Source organism: Cibotium barometz, chromosome 3 (assembly GCF_041138505.1).
Source record: "Cibotium barometz isolate CiBa-2024 chromosome 3, ASM4113850v1, whole genome shotgun sequence".
NCBI lineage: Eukaryota > Viridiplantae > Streptophyta > Polypodiopsida > Cyatheales > Cibotiaceae > Cibotium > Cibotium barometz.
Genome location: NC_141048.1, coordinates 12,359,136 through 12,384,529, shown reverse-complemented (window position 1 = coordinate 12,384,529; position 25,394 = coordinate 12,359,136). Strand labels below are relative to the sequence as shown.

Below are 25,394 nucleotides of genomic sequence, written 5' to 3'. Positions count from 1 at the left end.
TGGAAAGAACATCCTCAACTACTGGAAGTTCTTGTCAAAATATGAAGCGGAAATGATAACCAAACTTGGGTAGACAAGAGCAAGTAGACTGCAGAAAATAATCAGCACAAGAAACACAGAGAGATAGGTGTGAAAACTCTTCTCTATACACAAGATCCCGAAAAAGTGAATGAGGAAGTGGTGGGGGCTGAGGGGCAATATATACAACTCCATGAGGGCAGTCGGCCAGCAGTAGATAGTGCCAGCTTCTGAGTCACAGAGACATCACACTGCTCACAAGGATCAACACCTGTTACGGTGCACAAACAAGTCCTGGAAACCTGATGAAACTTGTCAACCACCCCCTCTGAATCCGGAACCACAAAGCCTGGAGAAACCACCTCCTTTTGCAAGTAAGCACCTGCCACTTGCCTGGCTTTCTGAAAGGTCCCCGTGGAAAGAACATCCTCAACTACTGGAAGTTCTTGTCAAAATATGAAGCGGAAATGATAACCAAACTTGGGTAGACAAGAGCAAGTAGACTGCAGAAAATAATCAGCACAAGAAACACAGAGAGATAGGTGTGAAAACTCTTCTCTATACACAAGATCCCGAAAAAGTGAATGAGGAAGTGGTGGGGGCTGAGGGGCAATATATACAACTCCATGAGGGCAGTCGGCCAGCAGTAGATAGTGCCCACGATTGGAGAAAATCCCACGACTGCATAAAATGCAGTCGGCCAGCAATCCTGATGCCCACGCCTGATCAAAACAAGTCGGCCAGCAACCCTGAAGCCCACGACTGATGTAGATCCAGTCGGCCAGCAATAGGGTGCTCCTGGCATCACCTGGCAGCCCTCCAACCACTAGGAAAAAATGGGAAAAATAGGGAAAAAATACGGGGAGTGTGGAAAAATGATATATGGGCGGGCACACCCACAACAGAGGCCCTGGTGTATACAAATAGACAGGAGATGACTTCTAACAGCCCCTCTCAGCTCCTAGCTATGAAACCAACCCCAGGGAGCTGGAGTGCCGCCTAAGCGTAGCCTGAGGTAGAGACTTCGTGAAGAGGTCCGCCGCATTGTCCTCCGTCGAACAACAAAGTAGCAAGATGTCACCCGCCAAGATCTTCTCACGTACAAAGTGATACTGTATCTCTATATGCTTGGTCCGGGCATGGAAACCGGGTTCCGAGCAATAGCTATACAACTCTGGTTATCACACTGGATGACTGTGGGCTCCCTCTGTGGAAACCCAGTCTCGCCTAGCAGCCTCCGCAGCCATACAACCTCACAAGCAGCACCACAAGCAGCCCGATACTCTGCCTCTGTCGAAGAAAGGGCAATAGTTGGCTGCTTCTTGCTGCTCCAAGAAACTGCTCCTGAGCCGAGGGTAAAAGTGTATCCTGAAGTAGATCTCCTCGTGTCTGGATCTCCTCCCCAATCTGAGTCACTCCAACCTTGGAGCTTGACTCCATTCCCTCCTGTGTAAAAGAGTCCCAGATCCTTCGTACTCTGCAGATACCGCAAGATCCGCAATCCTGCGTCCCAATGAGTCTTCAATGGCATCTGCATAAAAGAGCTCAACAGCCCCACGGAGAAGCTCAAGTCCAATCTGGTGTTCAGCAGCCAGATCAATGAACCAACCAACTTTCGGTACTGCGAGGCATCAACTGGCTCACAAGGATCTATAACGGTTAACTTTGTGTTCGGATCCATCGGCGAAGTAATAGGCTTGCAGTTCTCCATCCCAAAGGCCTCAAGCAACTCATGAACATACCGCTGCTGAGAGACGAAAAACCCCCTCTGGGTCTGCCAGATCTCCAATCCCAAGAAGAAGTGGAGTAAGCCTAAGTCGGTCATCTCAAACTCCTTTGACAAGGCAGCCTTCGTCACTCCGATGTGCTCCACATGACCGCCGGTGAGAATGAGATCATCCACATAAAGGATGATAAGTGTGACCATGCCGCGTTTCCGAAAGAGATACAGGTTCGGATCTGCAACCGATCTCTGGAATCCAGTCCGAATGAAGAAGGAATCAATCTTCTGATTCCAAGCCCTCGGAGCCTGCTTAAGACCATACAAGGCCTTACATAACCTGTAAACCATCCCTTCCGATCCTGGAACAATAAAGCCTAGAGGCTGCTCAACGTACACCTCCTCCTGCAGGTCACCATTAAGGAACGCGGATTTTACATCCATCTGGTACACGGGCCACCTCTGAGAAGAAGCAAGGGCAAGAACGGTCCGAATCGTGGTCATCCGCGCTGTCAGTGCAAAGGTATCCTCGTAGTCGATGCCTGGCCGCTGAGCATAACCTTTAGCCACGAGCCTGGCTTTGTGTTTGTCCACCGACCCATCAGCCGCGTACTTGGTCTTAAAGACCCATTTGACACCAATGACTGGCCGCTTCGACGGCCTCGGTACCAACTCCCAAGTGTTGTTCTTCTCGATGGCATCAAGTTCCACCTGCATGGCTTCCCGCCAAGTATCCTGTGAAAGGGCTTCCTTTACGGAAGTGGGCTCTTTATCCCGCATGATACGAGACATCAGAGCATAGTTCACCTGAAGAAGCTCCGCCGTGTTGCTTTTATCTCGGACTTGATGTGATCTTCGAGGGCCGTCCTCTGTGGTCCACTCGGAGGGTAACTCCGTGACACCTGACTCCCGAAGGGTGTCTAACAACCACCTAGGTACTCGAACAGATCGTGGAGCCTTCTGTGATCGCGGGGGCTCAACTCCAGCTGCGGGCTCGACCTCCTGTGATGACTGAGGTGGATCAACTGGAGTGGTAGACTGGGAATCATCATCAGACTCCTCTGGATCTCCAAGAAGTGGCGGCTCCTCGACAGTGGATGCTGGAACATGCTCGTCAAAGACCACATCCCGGCTGACAACAATCTCGTTCCTCTCTGGATCATACAACCTGTATCCCTTGGAAAGAGAGTTATACCCCACAAATACCAGCTTGCGGGACTTGGAGTCAAGCTTCCCCCTCTGCTTCTTCGGAATATGTACATACGCGTCACTCCCAAAGACACGGAAGTGCGAGACATCGGGTTTCCTGCCAAAATATGCCTCAAATGGAGTCATATGGGGTACAGAAGTCGTCGGAGAGCGGTTAATGGTATGGACAGCTGTTGCCACAGCCTCACCCCAAAGTGGACGAGGAAGATCACGATGCTCCAGCATGGTCCTCGCCATCTCTACCACAGTCCTGTTCTTACGTTCAACAACTCCATTCTCCGAAGGCGATCCGGTATTGGCCAATTCCCTCTTGATGCCATGATCTGCACAAAACCGGAAAAATACAGTCGAGGAGAATTCACCTCCTTTGTCAGCCCTGAGAGTCTTGACCTGAAATTCAGACTCTTTCTCCACCATCACGTGCCAATCCTTGAACCGGACAAAAGCCTGGTCCTTCTGGGAAAGAAAGTAGACCCACGTGAATCTGGTACAATCATCAAGCAGCAGCATGAAGTAGAGAGATCCTCCCAAGGATGGTATCTGCTGTGGTCCACACAAGTCAGTGTGAATCAACTCCAATGGTTTCGAAGCCCTCCTGGAAGCCTGCTTCGGAAAGGATTCCCTGTGCTGCTTACCACGTATGCAAGAACTGCAGCGTCCTTGCCTATTACCAACATCTGGCTAGCCAACCACCATTTGGTCCCGGAAGGCGCGCCGCAAAGCATCCACATTTAAGTGGCCAAAACGAAAGTGCCACAAATCTTCGACCTGAGAGCCTGTCAATGAGGAGAGTGCAGAGAGCTTGTAGATGCCATTCTCCACACCGCCTTCCCAAACAACTTTGCTTGTCTCACTGTCCCTTAGAGCAACTGAATGCTCCTCAAATTCCACCCGAAAGCCAGTCTTGCATACCTCATGCACTGACAAAAGATGAAAGCCCAGAGCAGGGACATAAAGAACACGGGAAGCATGCTTGCCCCCCTTGCCGTCGGGAATAATCTCCATCCGGCCCTCACTATGTATCGGAATAGTGGAGTTATCGCCAATAAAAATACGACCTGACTGTCGTTTCAGATCCAGGAAGAAGTCACGGGATGGAGTCATGTGCCTGGAAGCACCACTGTCGAGAATCCATTCCCGGGTATCCTTTGCGGTGAAGCCAACTGCCTCCTCGCTCGAAGATGATGAAGCATCGGAGTCCACCATCTCCAAGTGCACAAATGCCGGAGTCTTCGCAGCTGAGGCTGAGGAATCAGCACTCTTCCCTGTCCGCTTAGGGCACTTTCTCCAGTAGTGGCCTTTCTCGCCACAATCATTACACGATCTTTCGGCCTTCAGCTTCTCTCGTTCCGGATCAGGCTTCTTCTCAGAAGACTTCTCCGGTGAAGCCTTCCCTTTGCCCTTGTTGGTATTACGACCTTTCGACCGTTGGCCAGTTAAGGCCTCTGAACCTCCGCCATGAGGAGGGTTCGTGAAACGTTCCTCCTGGTCCAAGACCATTGGCACAAGCTCCTCCCAAGTAATGGTGCTGAGCCTGCCACTCGTGATCAATGAGGAATAGAAAGCGGAATACTGACCAGGCAAGTGGGAAAGTAACGTGATGGCCATATCTTCGGATGATATCTCTTTCCCAGCTTGAAGGACTTCCTGCTGAAGGGCCTGCAGCTTGTTAATGTGTTCCCGCATCGTCAAAGACTTTGCAGGGTTCATAACCCGCATCTGCACTTCCAAGGATATCCGCTTCATGGGTGACGCCCTGTTGTACAAAGAAGCCAAGTGCTCTCAGATGCCTCTCGCTAGCGTCATGTGCTTCACATGGTTGATCACCTGTGGTGTGCAATTGAGGAATATAAACGACAGGACCCTGGCGTTGACACGGTCCCACATGTGTGCCTGTGCCTCTCTGTCCTTCCTCGTCGATAATAACTCCCCTTCCTTAGCTTCCGGCCGTGGCACCCCTATGATAATAAAATCAGCAAGGTCATATGACTCCAGAACTGACTCCATCATGACCTTCCAGATGCCGTAATTGGACCCGTCCAACTGACGATCCACTGGGAACGTGGGGAGAGTCGGAATCTTCACGTGCTTCTCAGCCATCTCTAGCAAATCTGCCATCTCGGAGAGTAACCTGAAAGGAGGGTGGGTGGGTGAGAAAAATCTGAAAATCTGAAAATATGCAAGTGGCTGTCCAGCCCCTTTGCCCGCCTTCCTCTTGCACCTTCTCTTCCCGTTCAGCCCGAAACAGTCCACCGATCAGCAACCTGTTGCTCCCCCTCTTGCTCAGAAAAACGCCCAAGATCTCCTAGAGCCTAGGGCTCTGATACCATGTCAAAATATGCAGCGGAAATGATAACCAAACTTGGGTAGACAAGAGCAAGTAGACTGCAGAAAATAATCAGCACAAGAAACACAGAGAGATAGGTGTGAAAACTCTTCTCTATACACAAGATCCCGAAAAAGTGAATGAGGAAGTGGTGGGGGCTGAGGGGCAATATATACAACTCCATGAGGGCAGTCGGCCAGCAGCAGATAGTGCCCACGACTGGAGAAAATCCCACGACTGCATAAAATGCAGTCGGCTAGCAATCCTGATGCCCACGCCTGATCAAAACAAGTCGGCCAGCAACCCTGAAGCCCACGATTGATGTAGATCCAGTCGGCCAGCAATAGGGTGCTCCTGGCATCACCTGGCAGTCCTCCAACCACTAGGAAAAAATGGGAAAAATAGGGAAAAAATACGGGGAGTGTGGAAAAATGATATACGGGCGGGCACACCCACATAGAGGCCCTGGTGTATACAAATAGACAGGAGATGACTTCTAACAGTTCTATGTCCCGAACACGACGAGACATCAGAGCATAAGTGACCTGTTCAGCTTCCTCTGACTCACGAACACAAGAACTACCAACATCAGTACTGGAAAGTTCCTGCCAATTGCTGCCATCTACTGGCAAGCTATCCACCACCTGGTCTCGGAAAGCCCGCACCTGCAGCGTATCCACACTTGAGTAGCCATAACTAGACTGCCACTCATCACAATCCTGGGGACCTGGGAGAGAGAGTGCTGAAAGCCTGTAAACTCCATTCTCCACTCCGCCTTCCCAAACCACTTGGCCTGTTGCTTTGTCCCGGAGAGCAACAAAATGCTCATCAAACTCCTGTTGGAAAAAGCATAATGAGTGATAATGCAAGCTTAATGTGAGCATGGAGTGATGAAAGAGCTATGGTGGTTCAAGATAAGCCATGATGGTCACATGAGCAAAAGTGTAATTAACTAGTACTTAATCAAAGATTAAGAGAACATAATGACAGCACAATAAGGAGCATCACATAGCATATAAATTCGTGTTTTTCTCATTAGGAGGGCCACCATTTTATAGCCAAAGTGTACATGGTTGAATGACATCATTGCTTACATATCATCAAGAGCATCCAAGGCCATCTCCCCCCACATGGCTCCCTAGAATATAGCCTCCAGAGAATCTTCAGAAACTCGCCTACTTCAAGTGGGGTTTGACCCTTTCATTCACCTGGATTCTCTTCATATTACATGGTCTTTTTACATTTTATTGTGTGCCTTAACCTTAGACCATGACATTGATCATATATTCCAACACCCTCCCTTGATCATGGCATGGTATATTGCCCTCCCTTGATCCAAACATTACATGAAAGAGAAAAGCTTAACTCATAAGGAGTATAGCTCTACAGTACATAAAAGAAATTAGCATTGCTCATAGGGAGCATAGCTTCTACATTGCGAAAAGAAAATAGCATGACATGAAAACATTCCTACATGAAAACATTCCTCTCCCATACCCCATCATCATAGTAGCATCATCATCATCATATCCATGGGCATCATCATCATTTGTTGGTCATGGAGACTCAACTCCCCATCAATCCCCCCTTGAGGGCTACATGGCCTACTGAGAGATATTGTGGGCATCATAATAACACATAACCTACATCATCGGTGGTTAGAGGTGTCCGTACATAAACATTTGGGTAAGAGAGGGCATAAACATTGTTGGCTTTAGAAAGCCCATTCTGCATCTACCGCTTCATCAAAAGAGGTAGTAACATTGTTGCATGCTTGAATTGCTTCTTCGGATTCATTCGAAGTGCTTGCCATATTTGCCTGGTTGGTGTAACATTTGTCGGCGAGGTGACCTAGCTTTCCACATTTGGTGCATATTCGCTTTGGCTTGTCTTTGTGGTAGCAATTCTTGGCAAGATGTCCTGTCCTTCCACAATGTGTACATTGGAGTGGTTTGCCGGTTTGCTTTTGAACAAGGTATGCCTGGTTTGAGATAAGATCAATGGCTCTACCTTTCAACTTCTTCTCTTCTTCCAAGAGAACACTCTATTCCCTCCAAAGTGGGATCCTGCATGTACTTTAAGGTCGGCATGAGTGTATCATACTCGGATGGCATTGACTTTAGGAGGATGGCTATGGCATCACTCTCCTTGACTGGTTCATTGATGGCTTCGAGCTGGGCCATCAAGCTCTTCATGGTGTTGATGTGAGATGCAAGTGTTATCAATCTTGTACTCTAGACTGTAAAAGTCTACTTTGAGACTGATTTTGTTGTGGAGGCCTTGAGCACCAAAAGATTTATCCAGTGAATTCCAAGCAATTTGTGAAGATGTTCCATTACCAATGTAATGTATATAACTATCTTCAACTCCAAGGGCAATGAGAGCTAATGCTTTCTCATCCTTGGTTTGCCAAGAGATTTCTCCTTCTCGTGTGGCAGGTTTAGGTATAGTACCATTGACTATGCCCCAAACTCCTTCTTTCATTAGTAAAAACCTCATTTTGACTTGCCAAGTATGGAAGTCATGACCGTTGAATTTCTTGATGAAAGAGGATGATATGTAAGTTGACTCCATGATTGGAACTGAACAACGCAAAATATTAAAAGCTAGAATCCCCCATCACCATATAGATGCATGAAATTACTCAAGAATTCCCCAAACCCATAAGCCTTTGCATAGTGATAATAACTGGGCCTAGACTTGATTTTCATTCTAGGTTTTCTAGTTTTGCTTTTGGGTTTCAATGATTTCTTGATATAATCTTCATTAGATGATTCAGCATCCGAATGCATGACTACAAAGAGATATTCAACTCAATATGCATATTAGAATGTCATCTCAATAGATAATTACTATTAATTATATGATGATTAGTGGAGATGATTAATTCAAAGAGGAAAAACTGCCCCCAAAAATAGAGTGAGCTTTGAGCAATTGAATGAAGCTCTTCCCAAATGAGAAACATAAACTGCTTTAAACCAAGTGAAAACCAAGGTATTGGCTTTAAGCTCAGCACTCAAACATGTCAAGATGTTGCTTCAATCTCTGTAAATCTTCTCTGCAACACAGCATGTACTGTCACTGATAAATTAGTTCAAACAGCAGCTACAGTGGACCATTGCTCATGAAAATCAACACGTGGGAGCTTCATAGCATCAATGTTATGCTCACAAGAGGAATTAGCAAACCATTCATCGTACGGTGCCAATTTGAGGAATTTCGCTGCGCAGAAGCGTGTTGTTGCAAAGCTGATTTCGTCGCGTGTACTTCGTGGGAGCTCAAATGGAGCTAGCCGTAGATTGCGCCGGCTGTTAGCTCTCTTTTGAATCAAAAAGCTTGAGATTTGATGGACTATAGAGCTCATATGAAGCAAAAGACCAGCAGGGGGTGCATTGAAGCTTTAATGGAAAGCTTGAAAAAATGAAAAACTAATCAATGTGGTTAATTACTATGCCTAGGGATAATCATGGCTCTGATACCATGTTGGGAAAAGCATAATGAGTGATAATGCAAGCTTAATGTGAGCATGGAGTGATGAAAGAGCTATGGTGGTTCAAGATAAGCCATGGTGGTCACATGAGCAAAAGTGTAATTAACTAGTACTTAATCAAAGATTAAGAGAACATAATGACAGCACAATAAGGAGCATCACATAGCATATAAATTCGTGTTTTTCTCATTAGGAGGGCCACCATTTTATAGCCAAAGTGTACATGGTTGAATGACATCATTGCTTACATCTCATCAAGAGCATCCAAGGCCATCTTCCCCCACATGGCTCCCTAGAATATAGCCTCCAGAGAATCTTCAGAAACTCGCCTACTTCAAGTGGGGTTTGACCCTTTCATTCACCTGGATTCTCTTCATATTACATGGTCCTTTTACATTTTATTGTGTGCCTTAACCTTAGACCATGACATTGATCATATATTCCAACAACTCCACCCGTATGCCAGTCTTGCAAACCTGATGCACTGACAACAGATGAAAACCAAGTGCCGGAACATACAACACCTGGGAGGAATGCTTCCCCCCTCTGCCATCGGGAACTATCTCCATCCTGCCCTCACTGTGAACTGGGATAGTGGACGTATCCCCAGTAAGAATATGACCAGAAAGCCTGCAGAGATCCTGTAAACCGGAACGGGAAGGAGTCATGTGCCTGGAAGCACCACTATCGAGAATCCACTCTCGAGTATCCGTTGCGGAGAATCCTCCAATCTCCTCCCTGCCTGAAGAAAATGAAGCATCGGTGTCCATCACCTCCAGGTGCACAAAAGCCGGAGTCTTCATGATTGCTATTGAGGAATCTTCACCCTTCTCGGTCTTCCGCTTAGGACACTGCCTCCAATAGTGGCCTTTCTCGCCACAATCATTACAGGTCCTCACTGCCTTCAGCTTCTCGCGGTCAGCGTCGGACTTCTTCTCAGAAGACTTCTCCGATGAAGCCTTCCCTTTGCTCGAGTTACGGCCTTTCGACCGTTGGCCAATAAAGGCCTCCGAACCTCCACTCTGAGTAGGGTTCGTGAATCGTTCCTCCTGGTCCAGGACCATGGGCACAAGCTCCTCCCACGCGATGGTGTTGAGCCTGCCCACTGGTAATCAACGACGAGTAGAATTCTGAGTACGAAGAGGGCAAATGTGACAGCAACGTTATGGCCATGTCCTCTGACGATATCTCCTTCCCAACCTGAAGAACTTCCTGCTGAAGAGCCTGCAGCTTGTTAATATGCTCTTGCATCGTCCACGACTTTGCAGGGCTCATAACCCGCATCTGTACTTCCAAGGAAATCCTCTTCATGGGCGATACCTGTTGTAAAGTGAGGCCAAATGCTGCCATATACCTCTGGCTAGCATCATATGCTTTACATGGTTGATTACCTGTGGTGTGCAGTTGAGGAAAATAAACGAACGGACCCTGGCGTTGACACGATCCCACATCTGTGTCTGAGCCTCCCGGTCCTTCCGGATCAACGGTAACTCCCCTTCCTCTACTTCCGGCCGTGCAACACCAACAACGACGAAATCGGCGAGGTCGTAAGACTCCAGAACGGATTCCATCATCACCTTCCATATGCCGTAGTTGCTCCCGTCCAACTGACGGTCCACCGGGAACGTGGGGAGTGTCGGGATCTTCACATGTCTCTCGGCCATCTCAAACAGATCTGCCATAGCGGGGATGTACTTTGAAAAGGGTGGCTGGGTGGGAACAAAGAAGAACTAAAAACCTGCAAGTGGCTGTCTAGCAAATCAGCCCCCCTTCCTCTTGCTTCTCCTCTTCCCGATCAGCCCAAAACAGTCCACCAATCAGCCACAAAACAGTCCCCCTCTTGCTCACACAAATCCCAAGACCTATCTAGAGCCTAGGCTCTGATACCATGTCAGAATATGCAGCGGAGATGATGACCAAATCTGGGAACACAAGAGCAAAAACGCAGGCAGAAAAACAGCACAAAAGAAAGAGAGATGTAGGCGTGTAACTCTGCTCTATATACACAAGAAGATCCCGAGGAATGATACAAATGAGGTATGGGGGCTGAGGACCTATATATACCTCCCTAGAGGGCAGTCGGCCAGCATAAAGAAAAGCCCACGACGGATAAAAAGGTCCACGACTTCATAAATGCAGTCGGCCAGCAATCTGGTGCCCACGACTGATGAAAACCAGTCGGCCGGCAGCAAGAGTGTCCATGACTGATAAACACCCAGTCGGCCAGCACTGTACTGCTCTTGGCACCCTCTGGCAGCCCTCCCAAGCCTCAGAAAAATGGAAAAAAATAGGGGAAAAATGCGGAGAGTGGGGAAAAATGGGAAAACATCTCATAAGGGTGGGCACACCCACAACAAAGGCCCTGGTGTATAAATCTAGACAGGAGATGACTTCTAACAGAAAGAACCGCCTTTCGGACTAGGTATGGCCATTACGAGTTTCTTGTATTACCTTTTGGGTTGACCAATGCTCTAGCCACTTTCCAGCAAATGATGAACGATCTTTTTCGTGAACATTTGGGGAAGTTCGTGGTGGTGTTCCTGGATGATATTTTAGTATATAGTTGTTTGTACTCTTGAGGATCATGTTAGACAACTCACGATTGTCTCGACTATTTTAAGACAGAATTGACTGTATGCTAAAGTAAGTAAATGTGAGTTTTTTATGATGGAAATTATTTACTTGGGACACAAGATCACAAGAGACGGGTTGAGCATTGACTATGACCGAGTCCATAAGGTTTTGGCTTGGCCAATACCACAGACAGTGAGACAACTTCGTTCTTTTCTTGGTTTTGGTGTCTCTCTCAGCTCACACTACCGATGAAAGGTAGGACGGACTTGTTGAAAGGTCGTGGATGTAAGTCGAATCAGCCTATCCCTTGGAATAACGATTTGGATATGGTCTTCAGGCAACAATAGTGAGATGTATGCGCAGCGGGCATAGTAGGTGGGCTGCGCAGGCTGGGCAGCTCTTGGCAGGCAGCGCTGGCGATGCTGACTGGCAGTGGCTAAGGGCGAGTACTGCTGGCTCAAGGCAATGCAAGTGTGCAGACGGGGGGAAGCTCCAACTTGTTGTGAGTATCTGAATGAGCAGATCTTTGTTAGCATTCATCTCCTGTCTGTACCATACTGAGTGAGGACCTGTGATGTGGGTGTGCCCGTCCGTGTGAGGACTCCCTGATCATGTTCCTGTTTTTCCCATTTTTTCCAATTTTTTGCTTGTCGTGGGTGGCAACTCATCCTTTGACAAGGGTTCACAAAATGCCTGGTGTTTGGCCTTAAGGCCTTGCACTAGTTGGTGTAGTATGTCCGCGACATCCAGGTGTGGGATGAATGTTACATATTTGAAACACTGCCTGGATGCCACCTAGGGGGGGTTGTGTGTGTGTGTGTGAGAGAGAGAGTTATATTAATGTCTATTAAAGGCCAAAATGACCTATGAGACCAAAAGATTACATCATGACCATGGAATACATCATCATGGGTACTAAAAATAAGAGAGAGAGAGAGAGAGAGAGAGAGAGAGAGAGAGAGAGAGAGAGTGAGATCATTGATGTTTCTCTTGCCTTTCTAAACAATTTAGCTTATTAATAAATTTACAAATTTTCACTCTTATTTCAAGGTTTTCCTATTCTAACTGATTTTGCAATGCAGATTGCTGCCTTAAGAAAACAAACTGAACGATTGAGCCAGTCCTTGGAAGAATCCAACAGCAAACTGCAATCTAAAGAGGAAATGACCATGGCTGCTATCGCTGCACGAAATGCAGCTGAACGGTCTCTTCGGATTGCAGATGAACGTGCTGTAGAATTAAGGGAGAGGATTGAAGAACTGAATAGGCAGTTTGATGCACTTGAGAGAGTAGGTGATGGGAGAATGTCCAGCGGGCTATATAACATGTGTTGGCCATACCAATGGTTTCGAGGTAGACCGCTGTTTTTCCAAGGCAACACAACAGCTCAGCCATCAGCAGAGATGGGAGAGCTTTTTGAGCCACTTGTGTAGACCTTGGGAAAACCTCAATTGCTTGATGTACTCACCTTGCGTGCTTGGGAGCTTTTGCAGTATATTCTAGAGGGTTCTGAATACTTTACAAAGTTCTACCTGATCTTGTCAAAGAGCTTGATCATAAGAACTCTATTTATTTTTATATAACAGTCTTGCAAAATGCTTTATTGAGTGAGTAAAATTTACTATCTGCTTCCAACAATTATGATTGCTACTTCTTGTACATCTGATTTTCAAGCTATGTGATACATTTTCTAAAGAGAAGACATAAGTTTTGTTGAAATTATACTTTTCATTGTATAAGAGTATGTGATTTCTTTCTGCATACGTGCGTCTGCGTGCATGTACATGCACCCAAGCACACATGCAGGCCAACACGTATGCTTGCACATACACATGGCCCTTTGAGTGGCATTATGACAGGGTTTTTGGTGTATGGTTCTGTATGTGACATCTTCTAACACCTGTAGAGGGGTTATCTGGATGCTTATCCCTAGTTAATAAGACCTGTAGAGGGGTTATCTGGATGTTTTTGGTTCATGGTTTTGTATGTGACATCTTCTAACACCTGTAGAGGGGTTATCTGGGTTATCTGTAGAGGGGTTATCTGGATGCTTATCCCTAGTTAGTGGTTTATACCTAACAAGGGTGCTTTAAAAGGGTGTTGTTTGAGGTCGAGAATAGGTGAGTGCATTTTGTTTATGCCAGATGTGTGCGCTCTGTAGCTTTGGCGGTTATGAAACTGTGTTTTTAGTGTGCCAACGTTTGCCTTGTTGGCAACCTTTATTACTCATCATTTGTAGCAGGGGCATAGGTGATTTGGTTTATACCTAAAAAGGGTGCTTTAAAAGGGTGCTGTTTGAGGTTGAGAATAGACGAGTACATTTTGTTTTGAGAATATGCTACATGTGTGCTCTGTCTATGAAACTGTGTTTTTAGTTTGCCAACGTTTACCTTGTTGGCAACCTTTATTACCCATCATTTGTAGCAGGGCCATAGGTGATTATTACCATGAGTTTGATGACTAAGCAAGGTGGAGGAAGGTTAGGAGTTATTGACTCAGCAAGGACCCCATTGATGATGATGTGGTGTCTCTTTGGTGTCTTGGTAAGGTGTTTTTGAGGTTAGCCTTGGGGATGACAAAAATACGATGGCTTTTTTTAATGGCTAGGTGAGTTTGTGCAAGCCCTAAATGGCTTTAAACCTTAGAAGATCATGCACACTTTCAAGCCATAGGTGTCCACACTACCTATTTGATTCGGCTTGGATACCTTGGGTTAAGAGTTTGAGCAAGTTGGGCTTTAACTGCACTTCGTAGTCTTGATAAGCACTTTGTAATAGTGCAAATTGGTCTATGGGATGGAAAAGCCTCACTGAGGCTAACAGGTTTTGTGGACCCCTTATTGTTGAATGATTTGATGGAGGAATAGTGAGGTAGGGAACCCAGTGGTAGAATGTCACCTTGGTGGGGTGTGCACAAGGTATTTGCTGACAAGTCGCTTTGGCGACTTTGTGAGGCTTGGATGCCTTGAGTCCTATACTAGTGCACGTTGTGTTTTCCTTTTGCAAATTGGGCTATTTGTAGTTATATTTGGTAGTGATGTTTGTGAACACACTAGGGCCAAGCGGAGCACTTTTTCCCTTTTTAGGAGGTTTTTTTCTCCGTGCTAGTATACACCTATCTTGGGTTATACTTATCATTATTGTACAACACACATTCATTATCTATATATCTATCATCTCATTGTGTGCTCCTTTGAGCTTCTCCATTGTGTGCGTGCGCACATTCTTGCAATGTTGTTTGCAACATTTGGTATCAGTGCATACGCTCCTCGTCCCTGCTTGTTACTGCCTACCCTTCACTCCAAGTCGCGTGTCTTCTTGAATCGGATCAAGGAGCCCTTCTGGGAAAAGAAAGAGGACCTTGTAGTGTGGAGTCCAAGCGCGTGTTTTAGGGGCTGTTCGTGTAGTTTTTGGTTTTTTTGCAGACAATTTCGGGGACCAGACTTGCATTGTTCTTCATTAGGTTATGGAGTAGTATTGTCAGATCTACTACAGATGGGTGTGTAGATACATGTGAAAGCGTCATCAAACACTCACCACATCGGATGTTGTCGACATCGATCTCTACATCTTAGGAGTAAAATTTTTACTCACTTTACTCTGCATTTCTTTCATACACCTTGCAGGTTTCCATTGTTAGTGGCCTTATAATAAGCAACCATCTTGGTTGCATCATAGGATTACTTAGCACTCACAAGTTGTGTAATTACTTGATTGGCTATTATCAGAAATAACAGATAGTGATGTATTTTGAATGTTATCTCGCTGAGGATAAGCTTGATAGACCAACTACTCATTATGGTCCTATATGATGTGGCATGTATTGGTAGTGAAAGGGCTATCGAATGTTGTGAGAAATATCTTGGTGTCTCTTACGAACATGTTGCAGACGGCACATTTGTAGACACGGACTCAGTTTCATATGGTACGTTACCATAGGATAGTATACCTCCTATACAGGAACAAACAAAGTGGGATGGAAGAGATGTGTAGGCACATGCGTTGCTTGCTTTGTTAATCAAGAGGAGTATCATTCCTCACATTCGGTTATGCAGGACCGCTAAACATGCTTGGGATGCACTTGCATCATTGTACTAGGTAGGTAATGAAGCATGTGTTGCTTATCCACGCAAGCAATTAGAGTCATATGAATGAGGGAGATTGCATGGACAATTTCCTTACAAAAATCAAGGATTTTAAGGAGCAGTTGGCCAGTGTTGATGAAGTATATCCTGATAGTTCATTGGTGCCTACTGTCTTGAATGTGTTGTCGGACTCGTATCAAAGTTTTGCTTCTACCATCAGACTCACGATGACGAAAGGCAATCCAAATGCCTTGAAGTTTGAGGAGTTGGTTTCTGTGCTCTTGCAAGAAGAGCAATCCAAGAAAAATAGATTTGTCGTGTGTACAGGAGATCAGGCTTTTGTTATTAGTCCACAAAGGGACAAAGGTAAATCCTTTCCTCAAGGTGGTTACAAGTCGAAATCAGAGTCATTGGGCAAGCCTGCAGACAAGGAAGACGACAAGACAAAGAAAAAGGGCAAATGTAAATATTACAGGAAACGTAGTCACTACATTAATGAGTGCAGGAAGTGGCTAGAGAAGGAGAAAAAGATAGACTCATGTATGGCTATAGCTAATATGTGAGCATCTAATTCAGAAAACAACGAATCTGCAAACGATGCACATGATGATTAGGCTTTCATTGTGCAATGCAGTTTTGATGATCATGAGAATTTCTTGGTTGCACCATTGGAGGGATGTGATGTATTGCTAGGAAAGCCGTGGTATCACCACATTGAGCCACACAAGGAGTTCAAGACCAACTGGATTACTTTTATGCATAGAGGCCGCATGCATGTTATTGATGCTGGCCAAGAGGAAGACTCCATCCCAGTTGTATCTCATGTTCATATTAATAAGGCAATGAGAAAGAGTGATTCCGCCTACTTGGTCTTTGTTCGTGAGATAAGGTTGAATATATTGATGTATGTGTAAATACTCTCACAAGTGAAAGGCTGAAATTTTTAAATGTTGCTTTGTAGATGCATTACCAGGAGAGCTACCTCCTGAGATATCCGAGGATTATCGCATTAATTTGGTGCTAGGTAAGCTCCCCACCAAATAGACCTGCATATAGGATAAGTGGAACACAACAAGAGGAGATTATGAAATAGGTGACAGAGCTTTTGGACCGAGGTTTGGTTCAGCCAAGCTCTTTGCCATATTGCTCACCGGTCTTTGCATTTGCAGAAGAAGGATGGTTCCTTCTATATGTGTGTGGATTACCAGGCTTTAAATAAGCTTACTATCAAGAACCGGTTTCCAATCCCGCGCATAGATGACATCCTTGATAAACTTGATGGGTTTGCATGTTTCAGCCGCATTGATCTTTACAGTGGGTATCACCAAGTACGTGTGGCATTGCAAAACGGCATTCAGCATGTCATTTGGACTTTATGAGTTTTTGGTTATGCCGTTTGGTCTTACGAATGCCCTGGCCAGTCCAGCCTAACCCCATCTAGTCCCATGGGTTAGCCAACCGCCCAACCACTGTAGTGATGGGATCCAATTAGGAATTTGGTTAGGTTTTGTCCCAGGTACCAGGGAAAAGAGTTCCCAGGCCCCCTAGTCGGATTTTCAAGCAAATTTAACTCCAGTCACACCACTTACACACCCAATATGAAATTGCCTTTTTCCTAGATTCAAATGTATTTAATTCAGTCATTTAATGAAATCATAGTGTTACTGATCATAAACTTCCAAGTATCTGGTTGAATCTTAATTTCCAATCATTCCTTCATCGGAGTATCTATGGCATCATTGGCAACCAGAACGCTCACCACTTGTTCACTCAGGGGCCTTTTCTATAGTTCCTAGCTCATAGTACCCGGCAGATAATCACCTATAAAAATCAAGATGGAATCCTCGTTGAAGATACATCACTACGTGTCCCATTCCACCTAGTTGCTCCCAAGTACCTTGAGTAACTAGTCATTAACGCTAGACCCTGCCTTTTTAAAAGTTTGGACGTCCTTGAATTTGGATCTAGGTAATAACCACTTTTTCGTTACACTTTAATAAGTAAAACAATGTCCACATAGACATTTCTTTTTATTGGTAGACCTTTTTCAAGCAACTTATTTGTGTTTGATAACGTTTTATACATATATAGAAATGATTATAAGGTTCCTTGTACCATGTCTACTACTATTATGGAATTCATAACCACTCGTAATAATGCCTCTCTTTAATACGGTCAACTTTTCTTTTCACAAATGAGTACATGCCATTACTTTCTTTTACAATCACATACTCATACTTTACGATGTGGCCAAAACAAACATCACTTTATTATATCACCACCATGAGAATTTATAGTCTTTCTTCTTTTCCAAGGATTTAGACTCTTATTTATAGATAGACATGCTGGTTTTACCAGGCAAGCATTAACTATCTTTACTAGGCATTAACTATCTTTACTAGGCATTAACAATCTTTTCCACTTTTGACCCTTAAGTGATTCCGTTGAACCTACTATCTTTTTAGCTGATACCCTTTTATTACTAGCAGCTGCCTTTTCCTATTTGAGAGTTATCTCTTTTAATCAAGTAATTCCAAACTACTTGATATAGCTAGGGTCATTATTAGCACATTTTTCTTTTAAGTGAGAGAGTAACTCACTTTCTAGTTGAATAAAACTCGACTCATTTATCATGGGTGCTCGACTTAGAGCATCTATCCCACGACCTTAGATTTTCTTTTTCTATATTTGAATTGAAAATCAAACTCTTTGTAGGATTTCAGCCCATCTAGCCTTCCTACCTTTTAACTCCTTTTGAGTACTTAACCATTTAAGACTTCCATGGTCAGACAATACTTTCAAATTGGCACTATACAAATAATGATGCTACTTTAAAAAAGCATGCACAATTGCAAATAGTTCTTTTTCATAAGTTGAATAATTAATTTGAGCTTTGTTCAACTTTTACTTTTAAATAATTTAGATTTTTTAACAAATAATTTATTTTTTCTCTATAATTGAAATACTTTTCTAAGGTGCTCAACATGTTCTTGTTCATTTTAACTAAAGACTAATATATCATTAATGAAAACCACCATAGAATTTCTTAAATATAGAAGTAGCGAGAGCATTAGCTAGACCAAAAGGCATAACTAAAAACTCAAAGTGCCCAAAAAATTTCCTAAATGCTGTTTTTGGCACATGTTCAATTCTAACTTTTACTTGATGATATCCAGACTTTAAATCTATCTTACTAAAATATTTAGCATCTTTAAATTGATCAAATAACTCATCTATCCTATAAATAGAAAATTTATTTTTTATTGTGATTGAATTTAATCCACAATAATATATACACAAGCACATATATATGCATATTTTTTCTTCACCAATAATATTGGTGAAGTCTAGGGAGACTTACTTGGCCTAATAAAGCCTTGTTCTAAATATTCAGCCAACTTCTTTTCAACTTCTTGTGTTTTTATCAAACTTATTCTATAAGATGACTTACTAATTGGCTTTGAATTCTTTAAAACTTCTATGGGATGATCTATTCCTCTATCCAAAGGTAAACCTTTTGGTAGTGTTTTTGGAAAAAAATCTTTAAATTCTTCTAATAAATTATTTAAAGAAGAATTAACTACTTCACAAATACTTGAATCAAATTTTCACAATCGTTTTTAAACTGAGATAGTGCATAACAGAAAAACATTTGTTCTATTCCATTATCTTGATGAAGCTTTCGGAGCTCAATATTACATATCAAAGGAGAAAACAATACATTGTGCTCTCCTTGTGCAATGTAATAATTTTTTCTTTATGCTCAAATGTTAGTGTATTATGCAAACAGCTTCTCAAAAGTGTTTTCCCCAATGAAAATAATTCAAGTGTGCATTCCTTTTAGGCTTATCATTACCATTCCTAGTAAGTTCTTGTTAGAGATTAGAGTTAGCAAATGAGTAGCTTAATGGAAACATAAATAAAGAACTTAGCTCTGATACCAATGTAATTATCCTTGCATCAATAGATCAAGGACTTGTAAGACTAGAACTTTGATTCTCCACCCAACCATATCCCAAATGGACCCTAAATACATGGTTATATAGGCCTACGTGATGCATGACCTTCCAACTTCAACCCCTTGACCTTTCAATGGCTAGGCATGGCCCTTTCACTATCCAATGCCTCCTCAAATCCCCCTAGAAGGGGGTGCCTACTTCTATGGCCTTTGGGCTTGCCTTATGCACCATCTACATTCCTTTTACATTGACCTTAATGTGTATTAACCATTGCTTTAGGTATTTCTAACTTAAAATCCCCTGAACCTTATTTATATACAAAACATTTACATATAAATAAACTTTTCTAGTCTTACCTCTTAGTGTTTCATGTCAGTCTCATAACACAAAACTTAAAATAGAACTCATTACAGACCATGCCTTCGTACATCAACTTAGACGATGAGTTAGTGTGACTCCATAGACTTTGACGAGCTTAAGGAAGAAATAGGAGCTTTGAGGGAAATCCTCAGCCCTTGTGTGATTATCACGATGGCTAGTAAATACTCTCAGCCCTTGTGTGATTATCACGATGGCTAGTAAATACTTAACACAAAAACTAGAATCCTAGATAAGGCCAAAGATTAGGAGCTTTGAGGGAAATCCTCAGCCCTTGTGTGATTATCACGATGGCTAGTAAATACTCTCAGCCCTTGTGTGATTATCACGATGGCTAGTAAATACTTAACACAAAAACTAGAATCCTAGATAGGGCTGAGAAATCCTCTTAGCCCTTGTGTGATTATCACGATGGCTAGTAAATACTTAACACAAAAACTAGAATCCTAGATAAGGCCAAAGATTAAGGAAGAAATGGGAGCTTTGAGAGAAATCTTCTCAGCCCCTTTGATTTATCACCATGGCTAAAGTACTAAACATGAAATCCAAAAGCCTAGAAAGAAGTCTATCAATGGATGAGAAATCAATCCGTCATTAGGGTACATAGATGAGATTGACCACCAGGACAATGAGGAAAACCCATTGAAGTTATACAAAGACATACATGTTAATGCGGTGGGGGTAAATATTTTGAAGATGATGACATGAATGCCATCATTCTAATCAAATTGGATGGTGTGATTATAATTGCGACCCTAAACAGGGGAGCAAGGGAGCCATATCTTCCACCATAATCTCAGAACCTTAGGGGATTACATCACCTAAAAACCATGGAGTGATGATACATATGAAGGGAGAAGAAATGTCTTTTGGGGAGGAAATAGGCATGCGACTTAGAGGCTTTAGTGCAAGCTTCAAGCCTAGCTATAACTCTAGACCAAGTAGACAATGATGATAAGGGATGAGGAAGTGCTAGTAGAACACTAGGCACTCCTCAGAGAATTCCTTGAAAGAAGAGAAGCTCTTCTAAAAAAGCCAAAACACCAATCCAAATCAGGACAAGAGAACCACCTAGCCTTGACAATGAGATGAAGAGCACTATTTGTAATACATCGATACCTTGAGAGACATAGAGGAGTTCCATTCTAGTTGGAAGGATTGCATGAAGAAGCCAAGCTTTGATGCCTTGAAAATAGATCCTAAGATTAATAAAACCTTAGTAGATGATAGTCCCATGGTTCAGCCAAGTTTACTCCAAAAAGACATTCAAGTCTGGATGGAGAAGATAAAAGAAAGCTATACGTGAGGAACGAATCAAAGAAGAATCCCAAAAGGTTAGTTCTAAGGGTAGTGACCAAGAAGAGAACTACAAGATTGAAAACAAAAAGGTATATGAACTAAGACCAAAAAGAGAGAGCCAAAGGAACCATGTGTGGACGTGAGGACGCCAAACAAATTGGCCTGGCACAACATGGGGAAGAGCCTAAAAAGGTTTGGATCTCTATAGACTCGACCCTTGAGGTGGAAATCGAGTTAACAAAGTTACTCAAGGAATACATAGATGTGTTTGCTTGGAGAGAAGGGATTCCCTCCAAAATTGTGCTAACATACAATTCCTTTTGTAGTGGATGGTGCAAGGCTAGTCAAATAGATGTGTTTTCTTAGAGAGAAGGCCATCATACAATTCCACTTGTGGACAGTGCAAGACTAGTCAAACAGAGGCCACAATGAAACCTATTCTAGAACTATTAAGAAAATAGTTGATATACTTATGCCTATAGGTTTTATATATGAGATGGAGCCCATAGATTAGGTGTCACTAGTGGTCATTGTGTACCAAAGGGGAATGGTAAGATCCATGTATGCGTGAACCTGAAGAAGGTCAATGTTTCCATGAGAGATCTATTCTTCCTCTCCGCCAACACCATTTTGTTGAGGTGTGTAATGCATTGTGCATTTGTGTGATAATCAATCCAGCTTGTCAATACAAGACTAACATTTGCTATGGAGTTTACAACCTTTTCTTATACTCTCCAATGTTCGATGTGTACAGCCTTTAAGGATCTCTTTGGAAGATCCTGGAGATATTCATAGATAGCCTTTGTGTGCACTTAAAGTGGAAGGAGTATCTTGTTCATCTTAGACTAGTATTTGAGAGATATAGTCTCTCAAAGATAACCTTTGTGTGCACTCAAAGTGGAAGGAGCATCTTCCTCGTCTTAGACTATTCTTTGAGAGGTACAGTCTCTATTGCATCTCATTGAACCCACTCAAATGCTAATTCTTGGTTAACATGGTGCCATTCTTAGACACATTGTCTCCAAGAATGGTATCTCCATAGATAAGAACAAGATCAGATTCTATATAATCTTGGAGCTACCACCACACGTCAACTACAAGGCGATGCATAGATTCATCTTCTTATATGCCACATATGCGAAACACGTAGGGTATTATAGAAGATTCATCTTCTTATATGTCATTTATGTGAGACCCTTATATAAGTTGTTTATATCCTTTGAATGGGACAAATGAATGCTAATGGGTATGCAAAAAGCTAAAGAAGGTATCAGGCACACTCATCTTGAGATCCCCCAATTGTATATTGATGCTTACTAGTGGATGTGTGGGAGCTAACCCTACGACAGTGAATGCCAAAGGTTGGCCATGGTCCAAGAGAAGGATCATATATCCCTAAGCTCCATAATTTTAAAACAGCAAGTGGGGCTTAGACTTTGTGGGTCCTATTAGCCCAGGTATGAAGAGAACCCACGTGCACTTTATCATAGTTACCACACTAATTGCTTCACCAATAATTGTTGAGAAATGTGGTGTTAAAGAGCACAAGGAAGAGATAGGGAGTGAGTTGAGTAAGCCAAACAAGAGAAAAGTCTAGCATGAAGCCACATGAGCAAAGGGAATTATTCCACATTGATGTACAAGCCCAAGGACGTACCTCCTCATATAAAAGGGGGCCATTTTAAGCAATGAATCATATCATTTGCACTTATCTCAAGTTTCTCTGTATCCAAGTTAATCCATCTTGACGTTTAATTAACTTGAGTACAATTTAATTAGCACACACTTATCATCATATGTTCACTTAGGTATCACCCATCTTGGATTATTCTGTTAATAATATTGTCATTAGTGTAGAATTAGTTTTTGATTAGGTAGATGTCTTGTCATTAGGAGAGCTTGATCCATAATTCTTAATATGGTATCAGACCTTGGTTTCTCTCTCCTAGCTTAGTTTAGCATTTATGCACATTATTAGCACTAATCTTTGTCATTAAGATTTCTTAGTGTGATTAGAGTTTTTCGAATTAGGGTCCTCGTCTCTTTTTATTGTAGCTTCCTCTCTTTACCGTCTTTGAGATGAGAGAGAGAGAGAGAGAGAGAGGTCTCCAAGGTTAAGAGAAGAGAGTCTTCAAGTAGATTTGTGTGAGGAGCAAGGTGCTAGTCGGTGCACATAGAAAAGAGGGAGAAAGCAAAAGCTCTACACTTAATGGAGGAAGCTACCATCACAAGCATTGCAGCGTGCAACCATCAAGAGAAGTAGGAAGCTTCAGAGCACAGGCATTAAGTGCTGCTCAGCCAGTGCCCTTGTCCATGAGATGGGGAACTGGCAGCTCCGTCGAGGCTCAGCAAGGGCGACCGTCATCACAACACTCCGGTAGGAGCCAAGCAAAGCATTGAGAGAGGTAGCTATGGCTTGGGTTGACAAGGCGGTGGTGGCAGGAGTCAGCTGTCTGGCAGAGAGACGTCCAGAAGCCAAGCAAGGCACTATTATTGGTTGCAGTAAGACAGACTGCACCACGCTCAAAGAAAGTCTTCCTGGCTCACATGCAAAAAAAAAAAAAATAATTAAAAAAGAAAGAAAAAGAACCTTAAGATTAAAAAAAAACCTTATCCTCCTACAAGAGGTGTTCACATGCGTTTATTTATGGGGGCCATTACACTAAGATAATATTCGCTTGGGCTTCACCGGGGGCCATTACACTAAGATAATATTCGCTTGGGCTTCACCAGTAACTATATCTTCATCGACTGTATTGTCATCTCAACAAGGTCTTCATCCAAACTCACAACAAAATCATCCTCGATTCAGAAATATTCACAAAAAATTGCAACCATTGTTCATGCCGCCAATATGAGCAGGCACAATTCTCTCAAGTGTGAAAAAGATTATGAAAGAGGACAATATGAGCACGCTAGAGTGAGTGTGAAAATGAAGAGTAAATTCCTTGTAAAAACGCTACAACCAAATAAGTATGCGAGCGTATGTGTGCAAACCATAAAAGGAAAAGGTGCATCTAGACTGCATCAAAGGAAAAGGTGCATCTAGACTGCATCAAAGGACCTGTCAAAGACCAAGAGCCAGGAAGCATTCAACAAAGCGAAGAATGAGCTACCAACCATTACCCTAACCAAAATCATATGTTGTAAAAACCACCAAATGAGTAGGCAAAATGATATGTAAATGTAAAACACTCGACCACCAACGATAAGTAGCCAAAGTAGCACCCTGGGGGAGTGAAAAATTAACCCGACCATCTCTAAAATGACCTCTGAGCTAGAGAGTAACCAATCCAAACAGCCTCTAGGTTACCCAGCCAAGTTAGAAATGAGGGGGCGGTGAAAATATGTTGTAAAACTCACATCTAAGCACCTTGATTAGCCCAAAGATTTGGCACCAAGGGGGGGTGTTGAGAAATGTGGTGCCAAAGAGCACAAGGAAGAGATAGGGAGTGAGTTGAGGAAGCCAAACAAGAGCAAAGTCTAGCATATCAAGCCATATGAGCAAAGGGAATTATCCCACATCGATTTACAAGCCAAAGGGTGTACCTCCTCATACAAAAGGGAACCATTTTAAGCAATGAATCATTACTTGCACTTATCTCAAGTTTCTCAATGTGTCCAAGTTAATCTATCTTGGCATCTAATTAACTTGAGTGCAATTTAATTAGCATGCACCCATCATCATCATGAGTTCACTTAGGTATCACCCACCTTGGATTAGTCATGCTAATTATGTTATCATTAATGTAGAATTAGTTTTTGATTAGGTAGATGTCTTGTCATTAGGAGAGCTTGATCCATGATTCTCAACAACAAGTGGCTTGAGTCTAAAGCTATGTAGAAAGTTGATGTGAGATTTACCACCAAGTTCTTTTATGTAAGAATGTGATTACTCATTTTGGTTGTTAAATTAGTGAGTGATCATAGAACACATTTTTTAAATGAATTGAAGTTCTTGCTCGAAGAATTTCTTGTGGTGTACACAGAAAGTTGACACCTTACTACCCAACCATAAGCGAATGGCCAAGATAAGAGCACAAACAAGATTTTGTGTATAGCACCATTCTCACCAAGATAGTAGAGGCATCCAAAAGTGATTGGGAGCTTCTATTAGCTTTGTTGGGGATCCATCAAAGTGTTTCTTGTGTTGGGGAGACCACTTAAATAACCTTCCATCTTAGCTTCATCCACCATTCCTAATGCCACCCCAACAATCAACACTTTAATGAATCCCCAAAGAAGAGCCACCCATGGTGCCAAAACCCTAAGAGAGCTGTAGTAGACACACTTCGATCTCAAGTCTCAAAGGGATCGCCATGATCTTACAACAAGCT

General features: G+C 43.1%; 1 protein-coding gene across 2 annotated transcripts in view; it reads left to right on the top strand.

The window, feature by feature from the left end:
* LOC147639723 (paramyosin) overlaps window positions 1–13,056 on the top strand; it is a 43,368-nt gene extending 30,312 nt beyond the window's left edge. For both annotated transcript variants that reach the window (XM_086773199.1, XM_086773208.1), the window contains one exon: window positions 12,420–13,056. In XM_086773199.1, coding sequence (XP_086629325.1) covers window positions 12,420–12,770 — 351 coding nt within the window. In that variant the 3' untranslated portion in view covers window positions 12,771–13,056. The remainder of the gene's footprint in view (window positions 1–12,419) is intronic.
* Window positions 13,057–25,394: the final 12,338 nt, after the last annotated feature.